Source organism: Symphalangus syndactylus, chromosome 7 (genome assembly GCF_028878055.3).
Source record: "Symphalangus syndactylus isolate Jambi chromosome 7, NHGRI_mSymSyn1-v2.1_pri, whole genome shotgun sequence".
NCBI classification, from domain to species: Eukaryota; Metazoa; Chordata; class Mammalia; order Primates; family Hylobatidae; genus Symphalangus; species Symphalangus syndactylus.
In genome coordinates this window covers 101,921,851-101,943,925 of record NC_072429.2, presented here as the reverse complement: position 1 = coordinate 101,943,925, position 22,075 = coordinate 101,921,851, and the positions used below count along the sequence as shown (strand labels likewise).

General features: G+C 42.2%; 1 protein-coding gene and 1 long non-coding RNA gene across 5 annotated transcripts in view; one reads left to right on the top strand and one right to left on the bottom strand.

Moving 5' to 3' along the window:
• Positions 1-22,075, bottom strand: part of BAALC (BAALC binder of MAP3K1 and KLF4) — an 84,727-nt gene that overhangs the window by 21,680 nt on the left and 40,972 nt on the right. The window contains exon 2 of one of the 4 annotated variants that reach the window (XM_055286956.2): positions 7,915-8,019. The exons of the other annotated variants lie outside the window; for them this stretch is intronic. Coding sequence (XP_055142931.1) covers positions 7,915-8,019 — 105 coding nt within the window. The remainder of the gene's footprint in view (positions 1-7,914; positions 8,020-22,075) is intronic. 4 annotated transcript variants of the gene reach the window in all.
• On the top strand, positions 706-20,557 carry LOC129486693 (uncharacterized). Its single transcript, XR_008659057.2, has 3 exons — positions 706-724; positions 5,808-5,875; positions 17,217-20,557. It is a non-coding gene; the product is annotated as an uncharacterized lncRNA (long non-coding RNA).

The window sequence follows — 22,075 nt, the reverse complement described above, 5'->3', positions numbered from 1 at the left end:
TGGATTTACTTATAAAACACACATTAAAAGACAAAATTATGAAGGATTTCAAGATGGTGCCTGCAGAGCATTAGATCCTAAGCGCAGGGCCCCTTGTGAGCCCAGCAGGCCCTGTGAGGCTGCACTGGCTGCACATTCACGAAGCCATCCCTGCCAACCCATAAAACAGACCAAGGCAGAGCTGCCATAACTGAGGTGCCAATGGCCAGTCCTTCCCTCTCAGCAGCTCCTCCTATCCCTGGCATCTTTGCTAAGCCTAAGGGCTGCTAGAAACGCAGTTTAAAAATCCATCATTTGGTCTAGAGTTTTTATTTTTCATTGGTGGCCAAACAAAAATTACAACTTTGGTTTCTTAACCCCCCAGTCTAGACTTCCTCATCTATTAAATGGAGATAATACTGCCACCTTCATGGGGCGATTGTAAAGATTAAATGAGACCATATCTAAAGGTTCTAAAAATGCCTGCACACATATTGCACTGATGATTGGTGGCACAGCCTATCCCCACCTCTTGCCCCTCTCCATTAGCCACACTGGTTGCATTCCTGACTTATGAGTCACACAACCAGCTAAGTGCTAAGCCACTGGCTTACTGAGTATGATGAAACAGAGAAGCTCTGTGACAAGAAGGGCCAGCTTGGGGGATTGGCATTTGCCAAACAATAAGCAGGGGTCATCTGCCCAGTGTGGCCAAGAGGACACCTCAAGGGGTTAGGAATATAAGGTAATTTTCTGTTACTTCTATCTGTAACAAACCAGGTGATTTTGCTGCATGGATTTTATTTAACTCATATTTTCTAGTTATGAAAAATAGATTCAATGTTAGAAAACTTTTAGAATTCAGAAAAACACAAAGGAAAAATAATTTTTTTTACCTCCTCACCCAGCGATATGTCCTGTGTAGGAGACCAGAATATGCCACCCCAAAATATGCCACTTTGGCATAAGGATTATTTTAAGCTGAAGGCAATGGAGAAGTAGTTCTCTGCCACCGCCTCCCACCCGCCCCCTCCGCCTGCCATTTGCCTAAAAGTAGGGCATAAATTTACTTTTCACTGGTCACTAAACAAGAGGAAAGGCTTCTTCCCCTCTCTACCAGGAAAGACAAAGGTTGATCACTGAAGACAACTTTAGACCCTTATCAGCCTGGAGAGGGCACCAGAGGAATCTACATTAACAAGCTTTACTAACTAGCCTTTATCTACTGTCTATCTGCCTTCGCATAATTTTTCACCCCTAGAGACTCAAAGTCCTTTTCCTTTGTCTTGTCACTTCTCTAAAAATTTACTGGTTTTCGTTGAAGATGCTACATATGCTGGAATTCCAAGCCACTTCTTTGAGATTTAGTAATTGCCTAGATATCTCCCATGTATATGTAAAAGATACATGTTAATGAGCTTCTGTTTGCTTTTATCTTATTAATCTGTCTTTCATTACAGAATTAATCACAGCTAAGAACTAAGAGTGGAAAGAAAGTTATTTTTTCCTCCCCTGGACCTGTCAATAGAGCTGTATGTCCTTCCAACAGATGCTATTAGTGCCTGCCCAGATCCACACACCTGACCCTGCACCCATCCCCAGGTGTGGTGGATGTTGGTAGCTAACAGCTCACCCCTGGCTTCTTCTCCTAAGGCTTGCCCTTGGCTGAAGGGAGCCCCCTTACCAGGAGAAGCCTTGCCGGTTATATTAATATCAGTGGCAGTCTATGCTAATGACCAACTAAAAACCTGTTGGTGGGGAGAGTGGGTACAACAGCCCAGCTCCTTTGCTTCTAAGCAATTTCACTGCAAAGTGACCCATAGGATCAGGCTGAGGCTAGACTAATCCTGAAACCACATCTTTGCTCAGCTCCTTGTCCTGCCCCATCCTGCTTCTCTCCCTCCCTCCTTCACACTGTCCTCCCAGGAATGCCCCTAGGAGTCACTTGCACAAAATCTCCATCTCAGGCTGTTTCTAGGGAACCAAAGCCAAGACAATATACATACCCTGCTTGTTGGATATATTTCTTCTGCCCCTCCAGTCTCACTCTCCCCTTCTCTCTACCCTGCTCTGTGTCCCAGGAGACTGACCTGAATGCACATGTCAACAGCTCTCTTGTCCACTGGCTTCTAGTGGGGTTTGACCAATGGGAGGAGCTAGCTTTAGAGGGGAAGTGTCTGCGGCGGCACATTGAGGTCAGATTTTTATTTCCCTAGCTCCTTCCTTGCAGGTTGTCTTGGGTGGAGCATGTCCTCTGCATACTTCTCCAAGAAAATCTCTCAGCAAGAAAAGCCTGAGAGATTGTTCAGTTAAGTCTCCCTGATGACTTCAGGGAGAGCTCAGGCAAGTGAGGAGAATGGAAGACAGATAGATGGTCAGTTGTTGAGTAGAGAGTTGCAGATGCTGTATCAGTCAGGGTTCTCAGCTGTAAGCAACAGAAATTGATTGGAGAATTAAAGCTTTAAGAAAGGATTTATTAAAATAATCTGGGAGCTCACAGTGTTTCTGGGAAGGCTGGAAGTTGAGGCATGGAGGCTATCAAGGGACAACTTCCTAAATCTTTCCACCAACCCTAGACTCTGGAAACTGCCCTCAGCACTGCTGCCACACTTATATTCAAAACTTATTATTTTTCTGAGATAAAAGTTTAACTGGGTGTCTTCAATTTTATCTGGCAACCCTACTGGGGTTATGCAAAATGCTCATCAAGTGCCCCAGAGTGGGGACATTGTTGTGAAAGTTGCACTGTACTAAACCCTGGGCTCTATTTGCATGTCTACTCCACACCACATCTCTCGTGCTGGGGAGACGGGAGAATTACTCTTATTTTACAGAAGAAGAGATTGAAGTTTAACCCAGGTTCTGTATGTTTCCAAAGCTTGTGGTATTAGCAAATACTCCCAAGTAGGCAGTTCTCAAATTTGAATGCATGAAACTACATGAAACTCACCTGGGGTGTCTGTTAAAATGCAGATCTCTACATTCATTCCCCCAGAACTTCTGATTCAGTAGGGGCCCAGGAATATGCATCTTAACAAGTTCCCTGTATCCCACCCCCAGGGATTCTAAGGCAGGGGATTCTAAAGACTGCAGAGGCTCATCTATATTATAGATATATATAGACCTATCTATCTATCTATCTATCTATCTATCTATCTATCTATCTATCATCTATCTATCTGACACAGAGATCAACACTTGTGTTAGTTTTGAGGGTCACAAAGTACTCATCTACATTTTTTCCATAGTGAAGTCTGTATCAGTAAATTAGGAGACATTTATGTGCCCCTAGAGTATGTCTTGTTTGACACCCTTCACAAAATTTTCATTCCATGCAGGAGACAAGTCAAATCACTGAACTTTGCCAAAAGATAGGAAATAGCTGTGTCCACAGCTTGCTGATAAATTGCAACCCCAGGGATTCCTTGCCAAAGCTTCTTGCTATTTTGGAAATGGAGCTGGGCAGGAGGGAAGTGTACAGAAATTAAAAATGGTAGCTGGAAGCCATGTGGAGACCAGGTCAAGGGGTAATTTCTCCTTAGCTTGAGCACCTGGCTTTCCTTGGTGAAGGTGGTCACAGAGAGTTGGTCCAAAATCATCAGAAACAACCTGCAAGTCATTCTTCTCAATGACAGAAAACCAAAGTATAAGACATTGGCAATCAATATGGAAAGAATCTCCTAAAGTCACAGCCAGTGAAACTCTGGTTCATCAAACATTGTCTGGGCTCTCAGGTCCTGAACACATGGCAGATAATAATTTTGTCTAAACTGAGGTATAAGTAGAACAAGCTGTGATTGCTCAGCCACTAAGAATTTGTTTCATCTTTAAAATGAAATAGAATGGGACAGTGTCATTTCTTCAATCTGATGAGAAATTGTTTGCCTCATACTATGTATAATACTCTAATATGTGACCTTTTGCATGGCTATTACAAACACATTCTTAGAAAATATTGAGCAACCCTTAAATTTATGGTCATTTTTTTCTGGACAATGGTGCCAAGACACTTCAATGGGTAAAGAATAGTTTTGCAATACATATGCTATGACAACTGAATATCTACATGCAAAATAATGAAGTGTACCCCCTACCTCACACCATATACAAAAACTAAGTCAAAAGGATCAAAGATCTAAATGTAAGGGCTAAAATCATAAAACACCGAAAGGAAAATATAGGTGTAAGTCTTCACGACCTTGGATTATCCAATTGTTTCTTAGAAATGACCCTAAAAGCACAAGCAACAACAATGAAAAATAGATATAATGAGCATTATCAAAACTGAAAACTTCTGTGATTCAAAGGACACCATGAAGAAAGTGAAAAGACAATCCACAGAATAGGAGAAAAAGTTTACAAATTATATATTTGGTAAGGAACTAACTTTCAAAGAACTCCTACAACTCAATGATAAAAAAGATAAATAATCCAAATAAAACATCAGCAAAGGACCTGAGTAGACATTTCTTTACAGAAGATATGCAAATGGCCAATAAACACATGAAAAGATACTCAGCATCATTAGCTATCAAAGAAATGCACATCAAAAACCACAAGGAGATACCACTTCACACCCACTAGGACGGGGCTATAATAAAAAAAAGATAGAGAATAAATGTTCTCAGAAATGTAGAGAATTTGGAAATCTCATACGCTGCTGGTGGGAAGACAAAATGGGACAGCTGCTTTCAGTCTGCAATTCCGTAAAAGGTTGAACATAGTGGTACCATAACCCAGAAATTCCTCTAGGGTATACACCCAAGCGAAACGAAAGCCTATATCCACACAAAAACTTGTTCATGAGTGTTCTTAGCAATCTTATTTATAATAGCCAAAAAGTAGAAACAACCCAAATATCCATCAATTGATGGATAGATAAATAAAATATAGTATGTATATACAATGGAATATTATTTGGCAGTTTGACAAAAAATGAAGTACTGATACATACTACGACATTGATGAACCTTGAAAACATTACACTACGTGAAAGAAGCCAGTTACGGAAGGCCACATATTATATAATTCCATTTATATGAAATGTTCAGAAATAGGCAATTCTATAGATAGAAAAGTAGTGGTTGTGTAGGGCTGGGGGTTTGGGAGGAAATGAGAGTGACTGTTAATAGGTTCAGGGTTTCTTTCTGATGCAATGAAAATGTTCTAAAATTGATTGTGGGGATGGTTGCACAACCCCAAGAATTTAAAAAATCATTTAATTGTATGCTTTAAGTGGGTCAATTGTATGGTATGTGAATTATACCTCAACAAAGCTGTCATTTTTCAAATGGTGAGTGATACATTTTGGAATGTTTATTGACTAAAGAAAATATAGAAGCACATTTAGATTTGAACAGCAATGATCACAGAGAGAAACTGACTAATGGACTCGTATAGTAGACAATGTAGCACTAGCAACAGCCCCCAAAGGACATCGGTCCTGAGGAAGATATTGGAAGACCACTGTTCCCTGTGATGAACCACCAGCCTGTAACATCTGCCGTTGGCCATAGGGTTTGGTAGGGGAAATGGCTTCCCCATGGTACCCAGCAGCATGTGAGGCAGGAGCCTGCTGACACCGACAACTGGAACTGACAGGACAGGAGGCAGAAGCAAGGAGAGTCCTGTTTGTCTTTGGTGAAATGGGCCTGAATTCTTCTCTTCCCAAAAAGATGCCCAGGAGACAACAGACAAGCTAATGAACTGGAAGGCAGCCAAAAGGAAAAGTAAAAATCTCACTTGCCTTCTCTCTAGTGCTACTCTTTGGACCTGCCAGCCTTCTCTGAGGGTGTACTTACTTTCCTCTCTCCCTTTGCTCCTTTCAGAGGTGCCTCCCTTCCTTGAAACTTCACCTTTGCTTCAAGAGCACCACAGAGCAGATTCTTCGAGGCAGGTACTGCCATATCTTTGTGTTAATTACTGTGGGGTGTCCCAACTCGGTCATGAAATTCAGCTCTCTCCCACCAAATGTGTTTATATCTTACTATTCTAAGGTATGCAATATTGCTAGGATTGTAACAATACTCTATATTTTACCAGAGCCTTCCTCCCAAATTGCTCAAAACACTTCTCTTATGCTCTTCTCTTTCCTCTTTGTGTCTCCTTGAATCATTCTCTGACACTTTTAAAATATGTACCTCCTGTATTAGTCTGCTCAGGCTGCCATAACAAAGTACCACAGACTGATGGCTTAACCAAGAGATATTTATTTTCTCATAGTCCTGTAGGCTGGAAGTCCAAGATCAAGGTGTCAACAGGTTGGTTTCTCCTGAGACCCCTCTCTTTGGCTTGTAGATAGCTGTCTTCTCCCTCTGTCTTCACATGATCTTCCCTCTGAGTGTGTCTGTGTCCTAATCTCTTCTTATGACACCAGTCATATTGGATTTGTGCCTACCCAAATAACCTCATCTTACCTTAATTACCTCTTTAAAGGCCCTGTCTTCAATTATAACCACATTCTGAGGCACTGGAGAAAGGCCTTCAAGCCATGAATTTTAGGGGTACACAGCTCAGCCCATATTACCTTGCATTTCTTTTTATAAAATAACATTTATGATCTTCTCACATAAGAAATAGGTGTTTCATGTAGAAAACTGTACTATATTGGTAAGAAAAAAGTAAACAAAATTACTCATAATCTTATCTACCAGGAATAACTATTATTGACATTTTGCCTACTGTGTCCCTTCATTCAGTGCATAGACATGCATAGATTCTAAAAATTGAGACTATACAATAATACAATTCCATTTTCCACCTTTATCTGCCAACATTTCTCCTGTTTCATTCTTCCTTCATCTGCTTCTTCCTCATCATAGATGATTTATTCTTTCCTTTGTCACTTGTCTTTCAATCAGCTAATTATTTGAAAACTATTTATTTGGTACCTACTATGTGCCAGGCATTATGCTGGGTGCTGGGTTTATATCTGAGGCTTCTAGTTTAGCAGTAGGTTGCAGTCTCTCAGCTAAATCCTATCCCCAACCACCTTAGTTTCCTTGCTGCTTCTCCCTGTTTCTGCCTAGTTTCTCAATTCTACACCAGACAGGATACAGGGCATAGATGGCAAAGACTGAATTCTCATCGGAGGGAGAAGAAAGAGAAGAATTTGAATGGGCATTAACACAATTCTCCTTAAGATAGGGAGAACAAGGCAAAGTGGAGAACATTTAGAAGGCAATATGTCTTATCCATCCACATGTCTAACTCCTCCTTCCTCTTCCATGTGACACAGTATAGATCTCACCTTACTCAAGCTCAAATGGTCTCTCCAGGGAATTGTTTACCTGTAAAATCCCAACAAGCAGCACCCTTACCATGGAATGCTCCCCTAGGGTGACCAACAGGTGCCTGGGAACAAAGTCCCAGGGGTTGCATATGAGGGGTGGTCGTCAGAATCATACTGCCCCTCTGGTGGCTGGTTTACTCAGGAAGAGTTGCTGACTTTCCTTGGCCAAGGCCCTGCCCATCATGGCCTCCTTTCTGCTTGAATACAGAGATCTACTCTGATCTTTGATTCTTACTTCACTTCGTTACATATCCAGACAATTTGCCCTGCTTGTAGCCTGACCTCTTTCCACAGAGTCAGCAGATCTAATCAGTCAGAGATTTTAAAACGCCCTGGAGGTGACTCCCTTAAACTGCTCCAAAGGTACTTAGTACGATAGGATGCGTGATGGCCTTCACTTTAGACTCTTTTTCTTAGTCACTGGAATTTTTCTTTAGGGAAAAAGTATTCTAATGCAATTTTCCTCCCTGCTATGGTCTGAATGTTGGTGTCCCCCCAAAATTCATATGTATAAATCTAAGCCCCAATGCAATAGTATTAAGAGGCAGGACCTTTAGGAAGCAATTGCCATGACGGTTCTGTCTTCATGAATGAGATTGGTGCCCTTATAAAAGAGGTTGAAGAGAGCTCATGGACCCTTCCACCATGTGAGAACACAGCAAGAGGTGCCATCTTTGAAGAAGAGAGCAAGCCTTCATCAGACACTGAATCTGTTGGTGCCTTGATCTTGGACTTCTCAGCCTCCAGAACTGTGAGAAATAATTTTCTGTTGCTTATAAATTACCAGTATAGGTATTTCAGTCTAAGCCAGAACAGAGTAAGACATTCCCTGTTGTCTTTTACTACTTGGTTAAATTATTTTGGGGGGGTGGTTAGCTTTTTAAGGAAGTGGCAGCTGTTTTCCTGGTTGTTTTCATTTGTTTTTTACTCCTTGACATTTTCTGACCTTAGTACAACTAGCCTTTTCATTAGGCTATTTCCACATCAACTGTAGTTGGCACTAAATTTTTCTCTGAGCTGGATATTAGAAATTAGATGATATTCCTTTGGGTATATACCTAGTAATGGGATTGCTGGGTTGAATGGTATTTCTGTCTTTCAGTCTTTGAGGATTTGCCACACTGTCTTCCAGAATGGCTGAACTAATTTACATTCCCACCAACAGTATATAAGTGTCCTTTTTCTCCACAACCTCACCAGCATCTGTTATTTTTTGACTCTTTAATAATAACCATTCTGACTGGTGTTAGATGGTACCTCATTGTATTATAAAGACACATGCCCATGCATGTTCATTGCAGCACTATTCACAATGGTAAAGACATGGAATCAACTTAAATGCCCCTTGGTGATAGACTAGATAAAGAAAATGTTGTATATATACACCATGGAATACTATGCAGCCATAAAAAAGAACAAGATCATGTCCTTTGCAGTAACATGGATGGAGCTGGAGACCATTATTCTTAGCACACTAATACAGGAACAGAAAAACAAATGCCACATGTTCTCACTGATAAGTGGAGCTTAATGATGAGAACACATGGACACATAGGGGGAAACAACACACACTGAGGCCTACTGGAGGGTGGAGGGTGGAAGGAGGGAGAAGATCAGGAAAAATAACTGATGGGTACTAGATTTAATACCTGGGTAATGAAATAATCTGTGCAACAAACCCCCATGACACAAGTTTACCTATGTAACAAACTTAATACTTGTACCCCTGAATTTAAAAGTTAAAAAAAAAAGAAAGAAAGAAATTAGATTACATACCTTTATTAGATGTAAGAAATATATTTTGGCCAATCAAAACTTGAATTCAATCAGCTGAATTGTTTTAAGTCTTGAAATTTTAAAATCGCTCAAAGCAATCAATCAATTATCTAGTATCCCTTGGGTGCTTACCCTGTGCCTAGCACTGTGCTGTTAGAGGAGGATATAAAACACTTGCCTATCTGAACCCTTTATGTGTCTGTAATTTAATTGGAAACTTGTGGCTTATTGAAGAATTACTGAAAAATAGAGCTATGCGAAATTTAAATAATATATCATTTCTTACCCATCAGAATGGCAAAAGTTAAAAAGTGTGATATTATTACATGTTGAAAGGATGTGTGTTAACACATTCTCTCATATACTGCTGGTGGAAGTGCAAGTAAAACTGTCCATTTTGGAGGGCAATTGGCAGAGCCTATTCATGTTTAAAATGTGCACATCAAAATGACTCAGCAATTTCAGTCTTCAATATCTGCTTTAGAAAACCTCTTAACCATTGCACAAAGGGGGTTGTTGAAGATGTTCTTTACACCACTGTAATAATGAAAAATATAATCAATGTAGCCGTTCATCAGTTGCATAATTACTAAATAAATTGTGGTTTATCTAGACTATGGAATTCTATATAGCAATTTAAAGCTAATAAAGTAGATTTATATAGATAGAAATATATAGTGATGAATGGAAAAGCAAGTAGAGCATAAATACGTACAAATGACAGCTTTCAGAGTCTCACTCTGTTGCCTAGGCTGGAGTGCGGTGGCACAATCTTGGCTCACTGCAACCTCTGTCTCCTGGGTTCAAGCAATTCTCCTGCCTCAGCCTCCTGAGTAGCTGGAACTACAGGTGTGCACCACCACGCCTGGCAATTTTTTTTTTTTTTTAATACAGACAGGGTTTCACCATGTTGCCCCGGCTGGTCTGAAATTCCTGACCTCAGGTAATCTGCCTGTCTCAACCTCCCGAAGTGCTGGGATTACAGGCGTGAGCCATGGCGCCTGGCCAGCTTTTATGTTTAAAAAACAATGTTATATCTATGTTATGCTATTTTTGTACAGGGATACATACACACACATATACACACAGAAAACAAACTAGAGAGATGCCCAACAAACTGGTAACAATGTTTGTTTGTCCTTGGGGAAAAGTCAGGGGACCAGGATCACGGGGTGATCAAAAGGGCATTATCTATAACATTTCTACCTTTTTTGATATATTACTCATGAAATAAGAATGATTTTTAAGAAATGGAGCCATGTCACATTTTGTCTTTTCTAATTAGTAATAGCTTTAGACTCACCCAGAATATTAGGCTATTTATTTTTTAGTTATTATATCACATTCAATCATCAAATATGCTATCAAAATAGTAATCAAATATAATGACACATAAGAACAGAAACACCACATAGGAATCAATACACTGCAATGCCTATTTTACAAAAAAAGTCCTACCTTTTTAAATCAATGGTTGAGATGCCCAACTTTCTGTAGGGCAGTCAGATGGTAATGTTCCTCAAGGCACCCTAACAGTACATGTAGATGGAAAAAGATTACAGTTGTTCATAAGAACCTGTGGGATACTTAATGGCTCAAATCAGGCATGGTTAGTCCTCACAGAGCAGAGGATTCTTGAGCAATGTTTAAAAGGAAAGACTGGGCATCTTTGGGATGAAGCCTGATATAGTTTGGATACGTGTCTCCTCCAAATCTCATCTTGAAATGTAATCCTGTGTTAGAGGTGGGGCTGGGTGGGAGGTATTTGGATCATGGGGCATATCCTTCATGAACGGCTTAGCACCATCCCTTTGATGATGAATGAGTTCATGCAACATCTGGCTGTTTAAAAGTGTGTGGCACCTCCCCCACCACTCTTGCTCCCGCTCTTGCCCTGTGACACGCTGGCTGCCTGTCACCTTCCACCATGATCGTAAACTTCTAAGGCCTCACCAGAAGCAGATGACAATACTATGCTTTCTGTAAAGCCTGTGGAACCATGAGCCAATTAAGCCTCTTTTCTTTATAAATTACCCAGCCTCAAGTATTTCTTTATAGCAACATAAGAATGGCCTAATACAAAGGTTGAAAGAAGAAATGAAATGAAATATACATTTGTGGATTCGTGCCAGCCTTATGTTCAGACCTAAGGATACAAAGATGGAAAGACTCGAAAAACAATTCATATCTAATATCATGGAGTTGGAATTTGATTCCCAGCTCTGCTTCATTGTCACAACAATGTTGTAGGTAGATGTTATGATCCCCACTCCCTGCCACCTCTTTTTTTTTTTTTTTTTTAAGAAGAGGAAACTGAGGGTCAGGCAATTTAAAGTGCCTGAGGTCCTGCTGCTGGTGCCAGTGCCAGGCTTCCGCCCAGATCTGCCAGACTCTAAAATCTTTCCTTTCACATGCATTTGTGTTAACTTACATTATTAAAAAAAAAATCTACAATGAATCATATTTTCCCTTTTCAGAGCTAGGCAATAATTAGTAGGTGTATGGTGTCATCAGAATAAATGAAAGCCTTTTGTTTGTTGCTTTAAAGGTAATCCACAGTTCAAATGTCTTACTCCTCTAGGGTGAAGCATATCTTTAAAATCCAAGTAACTTGCCTTCAGAATTAAGTAGGTCACACTGAAGTGTAGCCAGTGAGAAAATGAGCATATTTAATTAAACTACCTTGGTGCATTTTCTTCTCCCCAGACCCATGAAATGTTCTCCTGCCAGGAGCTCAACCCTCTGGGTCACCCACTAAAGATTAGACACTGATTCCCTAATACTCAGAAGCCACCACGAGGCTCATTTTCTGCACTCAACAGCTCCCGTGTCAGGGGTACAGCCAGCTGGTGTTGGTCAATTTGTGCTCCAGGGAGGATTGCTCTGAGGTGGGAAATAATTCCAGGGAGGCTCATCAAGCCAGGGTGCTGCAGACCTTTGGTAATCCAATTAAGGGGGCTGAGTGAGGCTGCCAAACTAAGATGAGAAAGGATGGCGGCCTGTGGACTTCATTCTACAATGGGTAGCCAGTGCATTCTTTTAGAGCTAAAAATCTGGCCAGGTGTGGTGTCTCACACCTGTAATCCCAACACTTTGGGAGGTCAAGACAGGAGGATTGCTTGAGTCCAGGAGTTCAAGACCAGTGTGGGCAACATGGCAAAAACTCTTTTCTACAAAAAATAAAAAAATTAGCCAGGCGTGGTGGTGCATGCCTGTAGTCCCAGCTATTTGGGAGGCTGAGGTGGGAGGATCACTTGAACCTGGGAGGTGGAGGTTGCAGTAAGCTGAGATTGCACCACTGCACTCCAGCCTGGGCAACAGAATGAGACCCTATCTCGAAAAACAGTAAGAATAACAACAAAAACAAAAACTACAAATGTGATCATGGCTTACCTCTTCATCAACTTCTTAATGACCTAAGGGATAGACACACCAATCCCTGTGTGCCCTGCAAGGCTCTTTGTGAGCTCTCCTGCTTCTTCTGGCCTGATGGGTTTATGCACTTCTCTCCGTCCTCTATGCTCCAGCCTTATGGGACATTGAAGGCACCTCACAGTCTTTATAACACTGTTCCTTCTACTCTGAAGGCTCTCCCAATTGGCCTAATTCTCCATCTTGACTTAAACACGAATTTTTGGGGAAGGGGCACCTTCCCAGACTCCTCCTCAAGACCAGGTTGGACTCCCCTGCACTCCTACAGTAGTGCACTTCTCTTTGGAGCATTCATCACTGTTGGTATCATTTGTTCCATGTCTGCTTGCCCCATTGGTCTGGGAGCTCCATGAAGACAAGGACCATGCTTGGGTTGCTCAAACAATATTTGTTGAAAGAGTCTTGAACTGTTGAGCCGGTTGCCAGAGTAGGTATCATCACTGCAGGAAGAAGCTGCCATATGGATCTCTATGTGTTAAAGTGTTTTTTCCCTTGATGTACCAAACAGCTGAAATTCCAAAGAAAGCAAGTACAAACATGAACCATGCTTGCTGTTCTAATTCCTATGGAGATATCAGGGAGTGAAAGGAACAGCTCGCATAAACAGTGAAGTCAGCCCTGACAGAGACTTGTCATAGGGTGCCAGCCACTTGTCTCACCCTCCTTGTAAGGGGTTGCTATGGTTCCCAGGGACTCCCAGTGAAAGCTGGTGTCTTTCCAGAGTTCAGGGCTGGGTGAAAACTTGAGGACAGTACGTTGAGCCTTCTCCAGGTTCCTCCTGAAGTTATGAGCGATTGCATTTGCCATTTGGGGGTTTGTGCTGCAGGAAGGAGAAATACCTTCTCCTCATGGACATCAAAGCTCTGTAGCAAAAGCAGTTCTCCAACCTCAGCTTGGTAAAGATCACGCTGAACTCAGCTCACAGGAAGAGCTTGGTGATGGGGCTAGGGATACTGCACAGGGGCTGGTGAGGGTTCATGTAGACCGGAGTCATATAGGGCTTTCCTTCCTTCTTGCCACAGATGGCTACATCGCTGCTGGGAAGGGGAGATTTGATGATGGGACTCCAGTAAGGTGCTGAGGGCCTGACCCCCAAACTTTTTGATTCTGGGACTAGAAGGTCTACAGAGCCAACTTTGTGCAGAACAGGAAGGGTCTCCAGCCTCCAAAATGTACCTCCTTTTCACTGATGCTTAAAATTCCTTGCCCAGGTGGTATGATTTGAATGTTTGTGTCCCCTCCAAAATTCATGTTGAAACTTACTCCCCAACTGTGATGGTATTAAAAGGTAGGGCATATGGGAAAGTGATTAAGTCATAAGGGCAGAGTCTTATGAATCACTGCTGTATAAATAGGCTGAAGGGAACTAGCTTAGGCCATTTTTTGCTCTTCCACCATGTGAGGACACAGCATTTGTGCCCATTTTGCCCTTTGTCTCTTCTGCCATGTGAGGGCACCTAGATGGCACCGTCTATGAGGAATGGTTCTTCCCCAAACACTGAACCTGCTGGCCCCTTGGTCTTGGACTTTCCAGCCTCTAGAACTGTGAGAAACAAATTTGTGTTTAATTTATAAATGACCCAATCTCAGATATTTTGTTATAACAACATGAATGGACTGACAGCTGAGAATCTGATCTTTTATTATACTATGATTCTCACTAAGCTTTAAATTTTAGTTACCTCCAGGAGAGAGAATATGGTAACTTTTACTCAGCTCTCCCAAACTGTTCAAGGCACAGGATTCTTATTTGTTACAATGACCTCACAGTTTGCTTCTAGGTTGAAGAAGGAGAGAGAAAATGATAAATTCACATCATTCTGTGACAGGAATTAAAGAAAAGACTACATTATATTGTGTGTATTTGCAATGTCTCTCTACTTCCCCTAATCCTTAAAGGCAAAAGATTCTTATTTGCTAGAATGATCTGATGGCTTCCTTCAGGGTTAAGGAGTCCCGGTAATTAGCCAGTGGAAAGCAAGTCAAAGAAAAGAGAAATATTAAGTTGATTTATTTAATAGGCTTTAGGTGGAAAAGGGATGGAGAAGCAGAAGAGTGGTATCAGGGAAAGAAGATTTGGGTAAAATCTCTCCCTGCTTCATACGAAAGTCTGAGAGTAAGAGGATTTCAAAGAGGTTTTCTTTGCATCAAAAGAAAACGACTTCCTTTTTGATATTTTTTCTTGCAAGACAAAGCAGGATTTGAGTTGCTTTTTCTTTCTTCATTGGCATATCTCTGAATTTGACTCCATTTTGAAACTGAACCTCTTGGGGCCTTAAGCATCTCTGCACTGATGACTTAAATTCATGTTCACCCAACAAGCATCTTTGGTGGCTGGTTCACTATGTACCAGAGAAGAATGTGCTATCATGGTGTGGGCACTGCTTTTGGAGTCAGACAGGCCTGGGTTCAAATCCCAGCTCTGTCCCTTGTATGACCTTTCAGAAGAGGCTAAATAGTAATATTGACCACGTGCCATATTTACTCCTGCAAGTGGGCATTGTTATTCCCATTTTACAGACTAGGAAACAGTGGCTCAGAGAGGCCAAATAACTTGCTAAAAGACAACCAACCAGTGATGGACCCAGGACTCAACACCCAGATCTGTGTGACTCCAAAGATGTCTTGCTCCCATCTATTTGTTCCCATCAAAGAAGAAAGAGTAGGTGAGCTGACACACAGTGAGGGCTAATTTCACAGTTCCCCACTCCCAGGTGCAACAATGTGCAAAAGGCTGATTTCAGATCCTTTCTTGAGAGCAAGAGAGGGCACTGAGTGGGTGAAAGAAAATGGAGAAAAGAGGCAGGGATAAGGGAATGTCACCAAAGATCAACTTTGCCAAGTTGGCCAGGATATAGCGACTCCTAAAGGAACTAAAATCCAGATACTAAGGGGCCCCAGGAGGCCAACCAGGAGATCAGAGGTTGAGCTGAAGCAGGAGACCCAGATTTACAGAGCAGATTGCTGCTCTATCAGGGTCTGTTTAATGCATGCATATCACAGGCCTGTGACAGGGGTAAGCCATAAAGCATAATGTTCACAAGCTCTTTCTATGCCTCACCTTCTTTAGAAGGACAGATAATTGGGGGCTTGGCTAGCTACTGAAACTTGGTTATGCTGAATAGAAGTGGACAGAGCCATAGAAAAACAGACCACGGGGTTGCAGATCATGGAGTTCTACACCAAATACTCACTGCACCTCTCTGATGTGCTAGGCTCTGCTCTAGGGCTGGGGGAGCAGAGGGGAGGGAGAGAGGCTCAGTCCTTGCCCCCGGTGGTGATATATGGGATGCTGGTAAGAGAGAAGTCTAAGAGGTATTGCTGGTGGCAAAGCACAGAATGGGCCACAGAGAAGCACAGGCCAAGTCATGCATGGCCATATGTATCTTGCTAAGGAGTGGATGCTGTCCCATGGCAACGGCAGCCCAGGAGCTGTGTGAAGGATCCACTAGAAGGGCTCAAGCCTGGAGGTACGGAGTCCAGCCAAGGGAGCCTTGCCTTGGGGTGCTGTCTCCTTTTAGAGTTTCCCTTGGCCATCTAAATGTATTATCTTCCCAGCTGGACTCACTGAATTGGAAATCTCTCTCAGAAGGCTGTATTTGGGAATTGTGCCACTTCAGAATGATGGCTTTTGCCAAAAAACTCACCTGATAAGTGCAACTGAAAGGGGGAAAAGCAAAACAATGGTGAATTAATAAGGATAATCCTGTGTCTATAGCCACAATCTAAATGAGAAGGATTTCAGTAACAGTTTAGAAAGGACACAGGATGAACAGGATTATGTTTGACAACCTACTCACTACATAGCTCACTATCAATAATTAAGTAGTTGGCCAGGTGCAGTGGCTCACGCCTGTAATCCCAGCACTTTGGGAGGCTGAGGTGGGTGGGTCACCTGAGGTTGGGAGTTCGAGACCAGCCTAACCAATATGATGAAACCCGGTCTCTACTAAAAATACAAAAATTAGCCAGGCGTGGTGGCACATGCCTATAATCCAAGCTACTCGGGAGGCTGAGACAGGAGAATTGCTTGACCCCGGGAGGCGGAGGTTGTGGTGAGCTGAGATCGTACCATTGCACTCCAGCCTGGGCAACAAGAGTGAAACTCCATCTCAAATAATAATAGTAACAATAATAATAATAATTAAGTAGTTGGTGACACCCAAACTCTCTGTTGTGGCAGTCACATAAGACACTGATGCTATGAGTTTTCTACTGAAAGCATAAAACAAAAACTCCAAGTGAGCTGATTTGATTTTGTATTTCTGAAATGCGGCAATTGACTCTTAAGCCCCCATTCCTGTCTCTGCAGCTTTCCCTGGGTAGCTTGGAAAACAAGTTTAAGCTTACTTTTTCTTGTGAGAAATCTAATTTGAGCTCCCCCTTTTGACAAGTGCCTGCAAAGTTCCGGGAGTAGATGCAGTTGGCTTTGCCTTAAATCGTATTCCTGTTCTTGATATTTATGGAGGGGGCTGGCTTTTCTGATGGAACAGCTTGAACATCATCATCTGTAAAGTCCATAACCTGCTTGTGTGATCTGACCCCACTCTAAATGCATGGATTCCATTTTGAACCAGAAGTTCTGCTTGGTTTGGCACACTAGAACCAGGGCATGTGAAGACAGAAAAATTGAAATCCTGTACGGTAGTTTTTCTTCAGTGTAAAACAACAGCAAAACTGATATTTCTTTGTTTCCATTTCTTTGTTTCCCATTCAAAATATCTGGATCACCCTGCAGGGATATACAAGAATCCCTGTGGAAAACCTCATGAACTCAAGGTCATGCAGAGACTTAGGGAAGAACTGGGACTGGCTTATCAAGACTCTACACTACTGACCCAGGGCTTGGCAGTTTCTGTCCTAGAAATCAGCACACGTAGCTCATGCATCACCAAGAAGGTGGTCACCCTAAGAAGTGGTTCCCCACTCTTTGTTCTAAGATATTCCTCTCTCAGAAACCACATCTGTTTTCAACTTTTTTTTTTTTTAGACAGTCTCACTCTTGTCACCCAGGCTGGAGTACAGTGGTGCAATCTCGGCTCACTGCAATCTCTGCCTCCGGGGTTCAAGCAATTTTTCTGCCTCAGCCTCCCAGTAGCTGAGTCTACAGGCATGTGCCACCATGCCCAGCTAGTTTCTTGTATTTTATTAGTAGAGATGGGGTTTCACCATGTTGTCCAGTATGGTCTCAAACTGCTGAGCTCAGGCAATCCACCCACCTCAGCCTCCCAAAGTGCTAGAATTACAGGTGTAAGCCACTGTGCTCAACCTGTTTTCAACTAATTTAACTCACATCTGATACCCAACTCTCTGCTCCCATTAGTTCATCTCAACTGGGATTTGCTGACTGTCTATATATGCCAGCCATTTCACCAGGCTCTGGGACTCACAGAGGCATAAACTGCCATCTTCACCCTGCAGGCACTCAGATCTAGGGCAGGATTTGAAGATGGAAATCAATGAAGTCCTTATAAATCATGTCATCCTTGTGGTCTAGTCCTGGAGTGCCATTAGATTAAAGGAAATAATGTTCAACACTCCTAAGTTATTGGAAAGTCATCTAAATCCTTTACTTGCTTTTTTCAAAGAAAAGCAAAGAAAGTCTCATTCATATTCCATTGCAACACTTTATAATATCCCTAGATAATTGCTGAATAGTCAAGAAAACAGAAATATAGGCTTAATGAAAATATGAGAGAAAAGTTCAAAGACATGGAGGAGAATGGATGAAAGGGGGTGAGACTGGAGGAAGGAAAATTGGCTAGACCTATCATCATGGTAGTAATTGGAAGCAAGAGGTGATGAGAACCTCAACTCAAACAGTGGGATGGGGGTGGAGTTGAACAGGACGAGTTCAAGAGATATTTAAGAGAGATGTGAGGGAGAGATTCAGGAAGTGATGTTGACAGCCCTGCAGAACTAGCTGAAAGTCTAACTTTCTCACATGGAGATTTCTTGAGTCACTTTAGACTCAATACGTCCAAACTGCATTTACCATGTTACCTTCAAGCCAGTTCCCCTTCCTGACTCTGCCATTTCTGTCAGACATGCCACCAATTTTCTAACCTCTGGCCTTAAAAACTGGTGACCTATCATTTCCCTTCCCTTCTCCTTCATTCCCCATAATCACGTCTGACACTAATCCCTGCGTATCTCCTCAAATCACCCTTTGTTCTCTATTTATGCTTCCACTGGAAAGGTCCAGCTCACCTCATCTCACCTCTAGATTACTGCAGTAACCTCCAGCTGGCCTCCTTGACTCCAGTCTCCTCCCCACTGTCCAGCACATCCTAATCACGACAGGAAGACGGATCTTCCCTCAGCATGTCTTTCTCCTTCACACCGTATTGCCCCACTGCATCTGGTCCAAACACCTCGGTCTGGCTTGCAAGAGCTCCATCCTGTGGGCTCATGGTAATCATCAAGCTCGGTTCTGGTCAGGTGGGTATCCCTAGGCTCCTCAGAAAGGCCAGGCTCATGCCCACCTAGGTGTTATTGCTCCACATGATCCCCCACCTGGAATGCTCTTCCTCCCTCTTTCACCTTTCCAGTCTGGTGAGGGGGCGACCTCTGATCAGTGCCTTGCTTGCTGATGCCTGCCATCTGCAGTCAGTGTCACACAGCTTAACCCTAAACGATCCCTTTCTTATTCCAAGTGTCCAAGTTTTCTCCCGCCAGCTGGGCTGTCTATTCCCTTGGGAACAGAAATCTCTCACTTTGCTCAGCTGTCTCTGCTAATCCTGGAAGAAGAAAGATCTCAAGGGAGCTTTAGTATTTCAGTTTTTGATCATATTTATGCTATGTTTTTATCCATATAAAGCATGAAAAATACAATAATGTTTGAAAGTTCTCGCACAATTTGATCTCTAATTCATGTTACACTATTAAATTATAATTATTAAATTACATATTTTAAAACCAAAGATTTAAGGTGAAGCTATCTCTTAGGTCATAACCTCTTAACAAACATGAACATCTCCATGTCTACAAGTTGTAGTGGATGTATTCTATTTCTTTTTTCTTCATGAGAGGAGTTTCTATTCATGGGGAACACACTACCTGCCAGGCACTGAATTAGTTGCTTTATTTTCTTCATGAGAGAAGTTTCTATTCATGGGGAACACACTACCTGCCAGGCACTGAATTAGTTGCTTTATTTTATTTAAGCCTCACTACTATCCTTGTTTCCTTAAAAATGTATTTTTATTTAACAGTTATATTTAAAAATAGTATTGCATATGTCAAAAAATGCACTTTGAAGTCTAATGGAACTAAAAGGTACTCCGATCTCCACTTTCAATGTTTCAAAGAAAATAATGAGACATTGTTTTAGAAAGTCATCGATTAAAATAAAGATGTGAGATTTTACAAGCAATTAGAGAAAATCTATAACATGAACAAAGATTTAAAAATATATGTACTCCTTTCTCACTGTTGAATACATCTTGGCATGTTATCGAGCAAAGGTCAAACAGTTTATAACTTCAAGATACTGAAAGGTTGAGGAAGGGGAGCGTGTGCCTGATTACTGGGCTATGAAAACTGTAAGTAGAGGAACATACAGGTATATTTTATCTCACAGAATTCCTTTAGAAATCTCTACATTTTTGAGCCCCTCTGCTCCACACACCCTGCATTCTGACTTCCTAAAACACAAAATTATCCACTCTTTCTTATTATTTTAAAAGGATACATTCTTCATTAGTGATTCCCTTCCTGACCTAATACCACAGCCTGTTATACAGAGCCTGAACTTCTAAGCCATGTGCAGCTGCCTGTCCCTCAACATCCCTTATCCTTTTCCCAGTAACCCCATCCCCACTTTCAGACTGTGTGGGGTCAGAGCCCATGACCAAGGGCAAAGCCAGTGACACTCAACCTTCTTGTAGACCCTGTGGTTCAGGGGCATCACACGGCCCGAGTTAGTAAATCTTAGGGCTTCTACAGGAGCTACTAGAAAAATGGCTCTATCCATTGGACTTGAATCTGGGAGCTATGAGGTGGGGCTGTGGCAGTGGTCTGGCCATGGCAAAGGGAGGGCCTTTTTGAGAATGAAGCCAACAGAATAAGGGGTTTGAGAGAGGGAGATGCTGGGTCCATGACATCAGGCGACTTGAACCCAGCCTTACTCCAAGCCAGCCCTCTCCTAGGCCTTCCTGTTACCTGAGCCAATATAGACCTGTTTCTTTGCTTCGAGTTTTACTTTGTTTTTTTGGATGTTTGTTTGTTAATTTATTACTTGCCACCGAAAGATCCCTAACTGACACACAGTGTAAACTTCAAGCTGTAATCTTTATTAGCACTCACCTAAGTTCAGCACTCCTTGGACACCAAGTCACAAAAGATTCTCTATCTTGTTTGCATGGAAGCTGGGATCTACACTGGGGTCCAGATGTGTCAGGACCAACTGGTGGGTGCCAGAAGCATATCTGCATTAGGGATTAAGGGGTCTCACCAAAATAACTCCCTCTAAGGGAAGAAGGACCCAGGCCCAGCAAGCCTTACCCAGTGTGAAGATAAGCCAAGCCCCAGAGGTCAGAGGGGAGGAGCATGTGTCCTGTCCATAGCCTGACCCCAAAGAGATGAGGGGCCATAAGCAAAAAACAGAAAGCTGTCTGCCAAAATATTAACTAAGACATAGAGTACAAGCAACATTATTTGGGGGCCCCTCTAAGCTTATAGCTTAACACAAAAAGGGATGAGAGTCTCCTCTCCTGCTTTACAATGCAACTCTGTTTGTTCCGCACACCCTGGCTCTGGAGCAAGGTTTCTCAGTCTCAGCAATATTGACATTTGGGATGGGTAATTTTTTTATTGTAAGGAACTGTCCTGAGTATTCCAGGATGTTTAGCAGCACTCCTGGTCTCTACCCGACTGGATGCCAATAGCATCCCCACTCCCACCTTGTATTATAACAACCCAAAATGTCTCTAGACATTGCGAAGCCACCAGTTGAGAACCACTGCTCTCAAGCATTGGTGGCTGTGGCAATAATTAAGAGGGGACTTCAGTGCCCACTAGAAGTGGCAATCATGCCCAGCCACAAAAATAAATATGCCTGGAAGATATGACAGTGCCTGGGGTGTGTGTATGGGATGGGAGGAAGAACATCGAGGGAGGGGGCACTTTCTTAAAGCAGAAAATGAAAGAAGAAAAAGCAAAAATAGGATCCGCAATGGTAGCAGAACAGCACGTGGCCAATATTACCTGTAAGGGCCAGCTGAAATACTTTGGGAGACTTGCAAAAGGGCTAAGATCCTGAGAGAACAAGTAGTGGCATGAAACAGTGAAACAGCTCTCTGAGCTCACTGCTTTCCATGTGAGCCCATTTATATCCAAAGACCAGTGGGACTTGAGGACATTTGGATTAAACTTGGAAAATTGCATAACCTTGAACCATATCAAATAGCTCGGCTCAAGATTATCCATTATCATCTGCTCAGTCACAAGTTCATTTACTTATAGCCAAGGATAAGAAACTCCAGAAAGCACTGTTTAAACTCAATGCATTCTCTATTTCTGGGGCATGGACGTTGCAGTGTGTGGATTGGGAGGCTCATACTGAGAGAAAGCAGGAAGGGGTTTCCTGGGCAAATT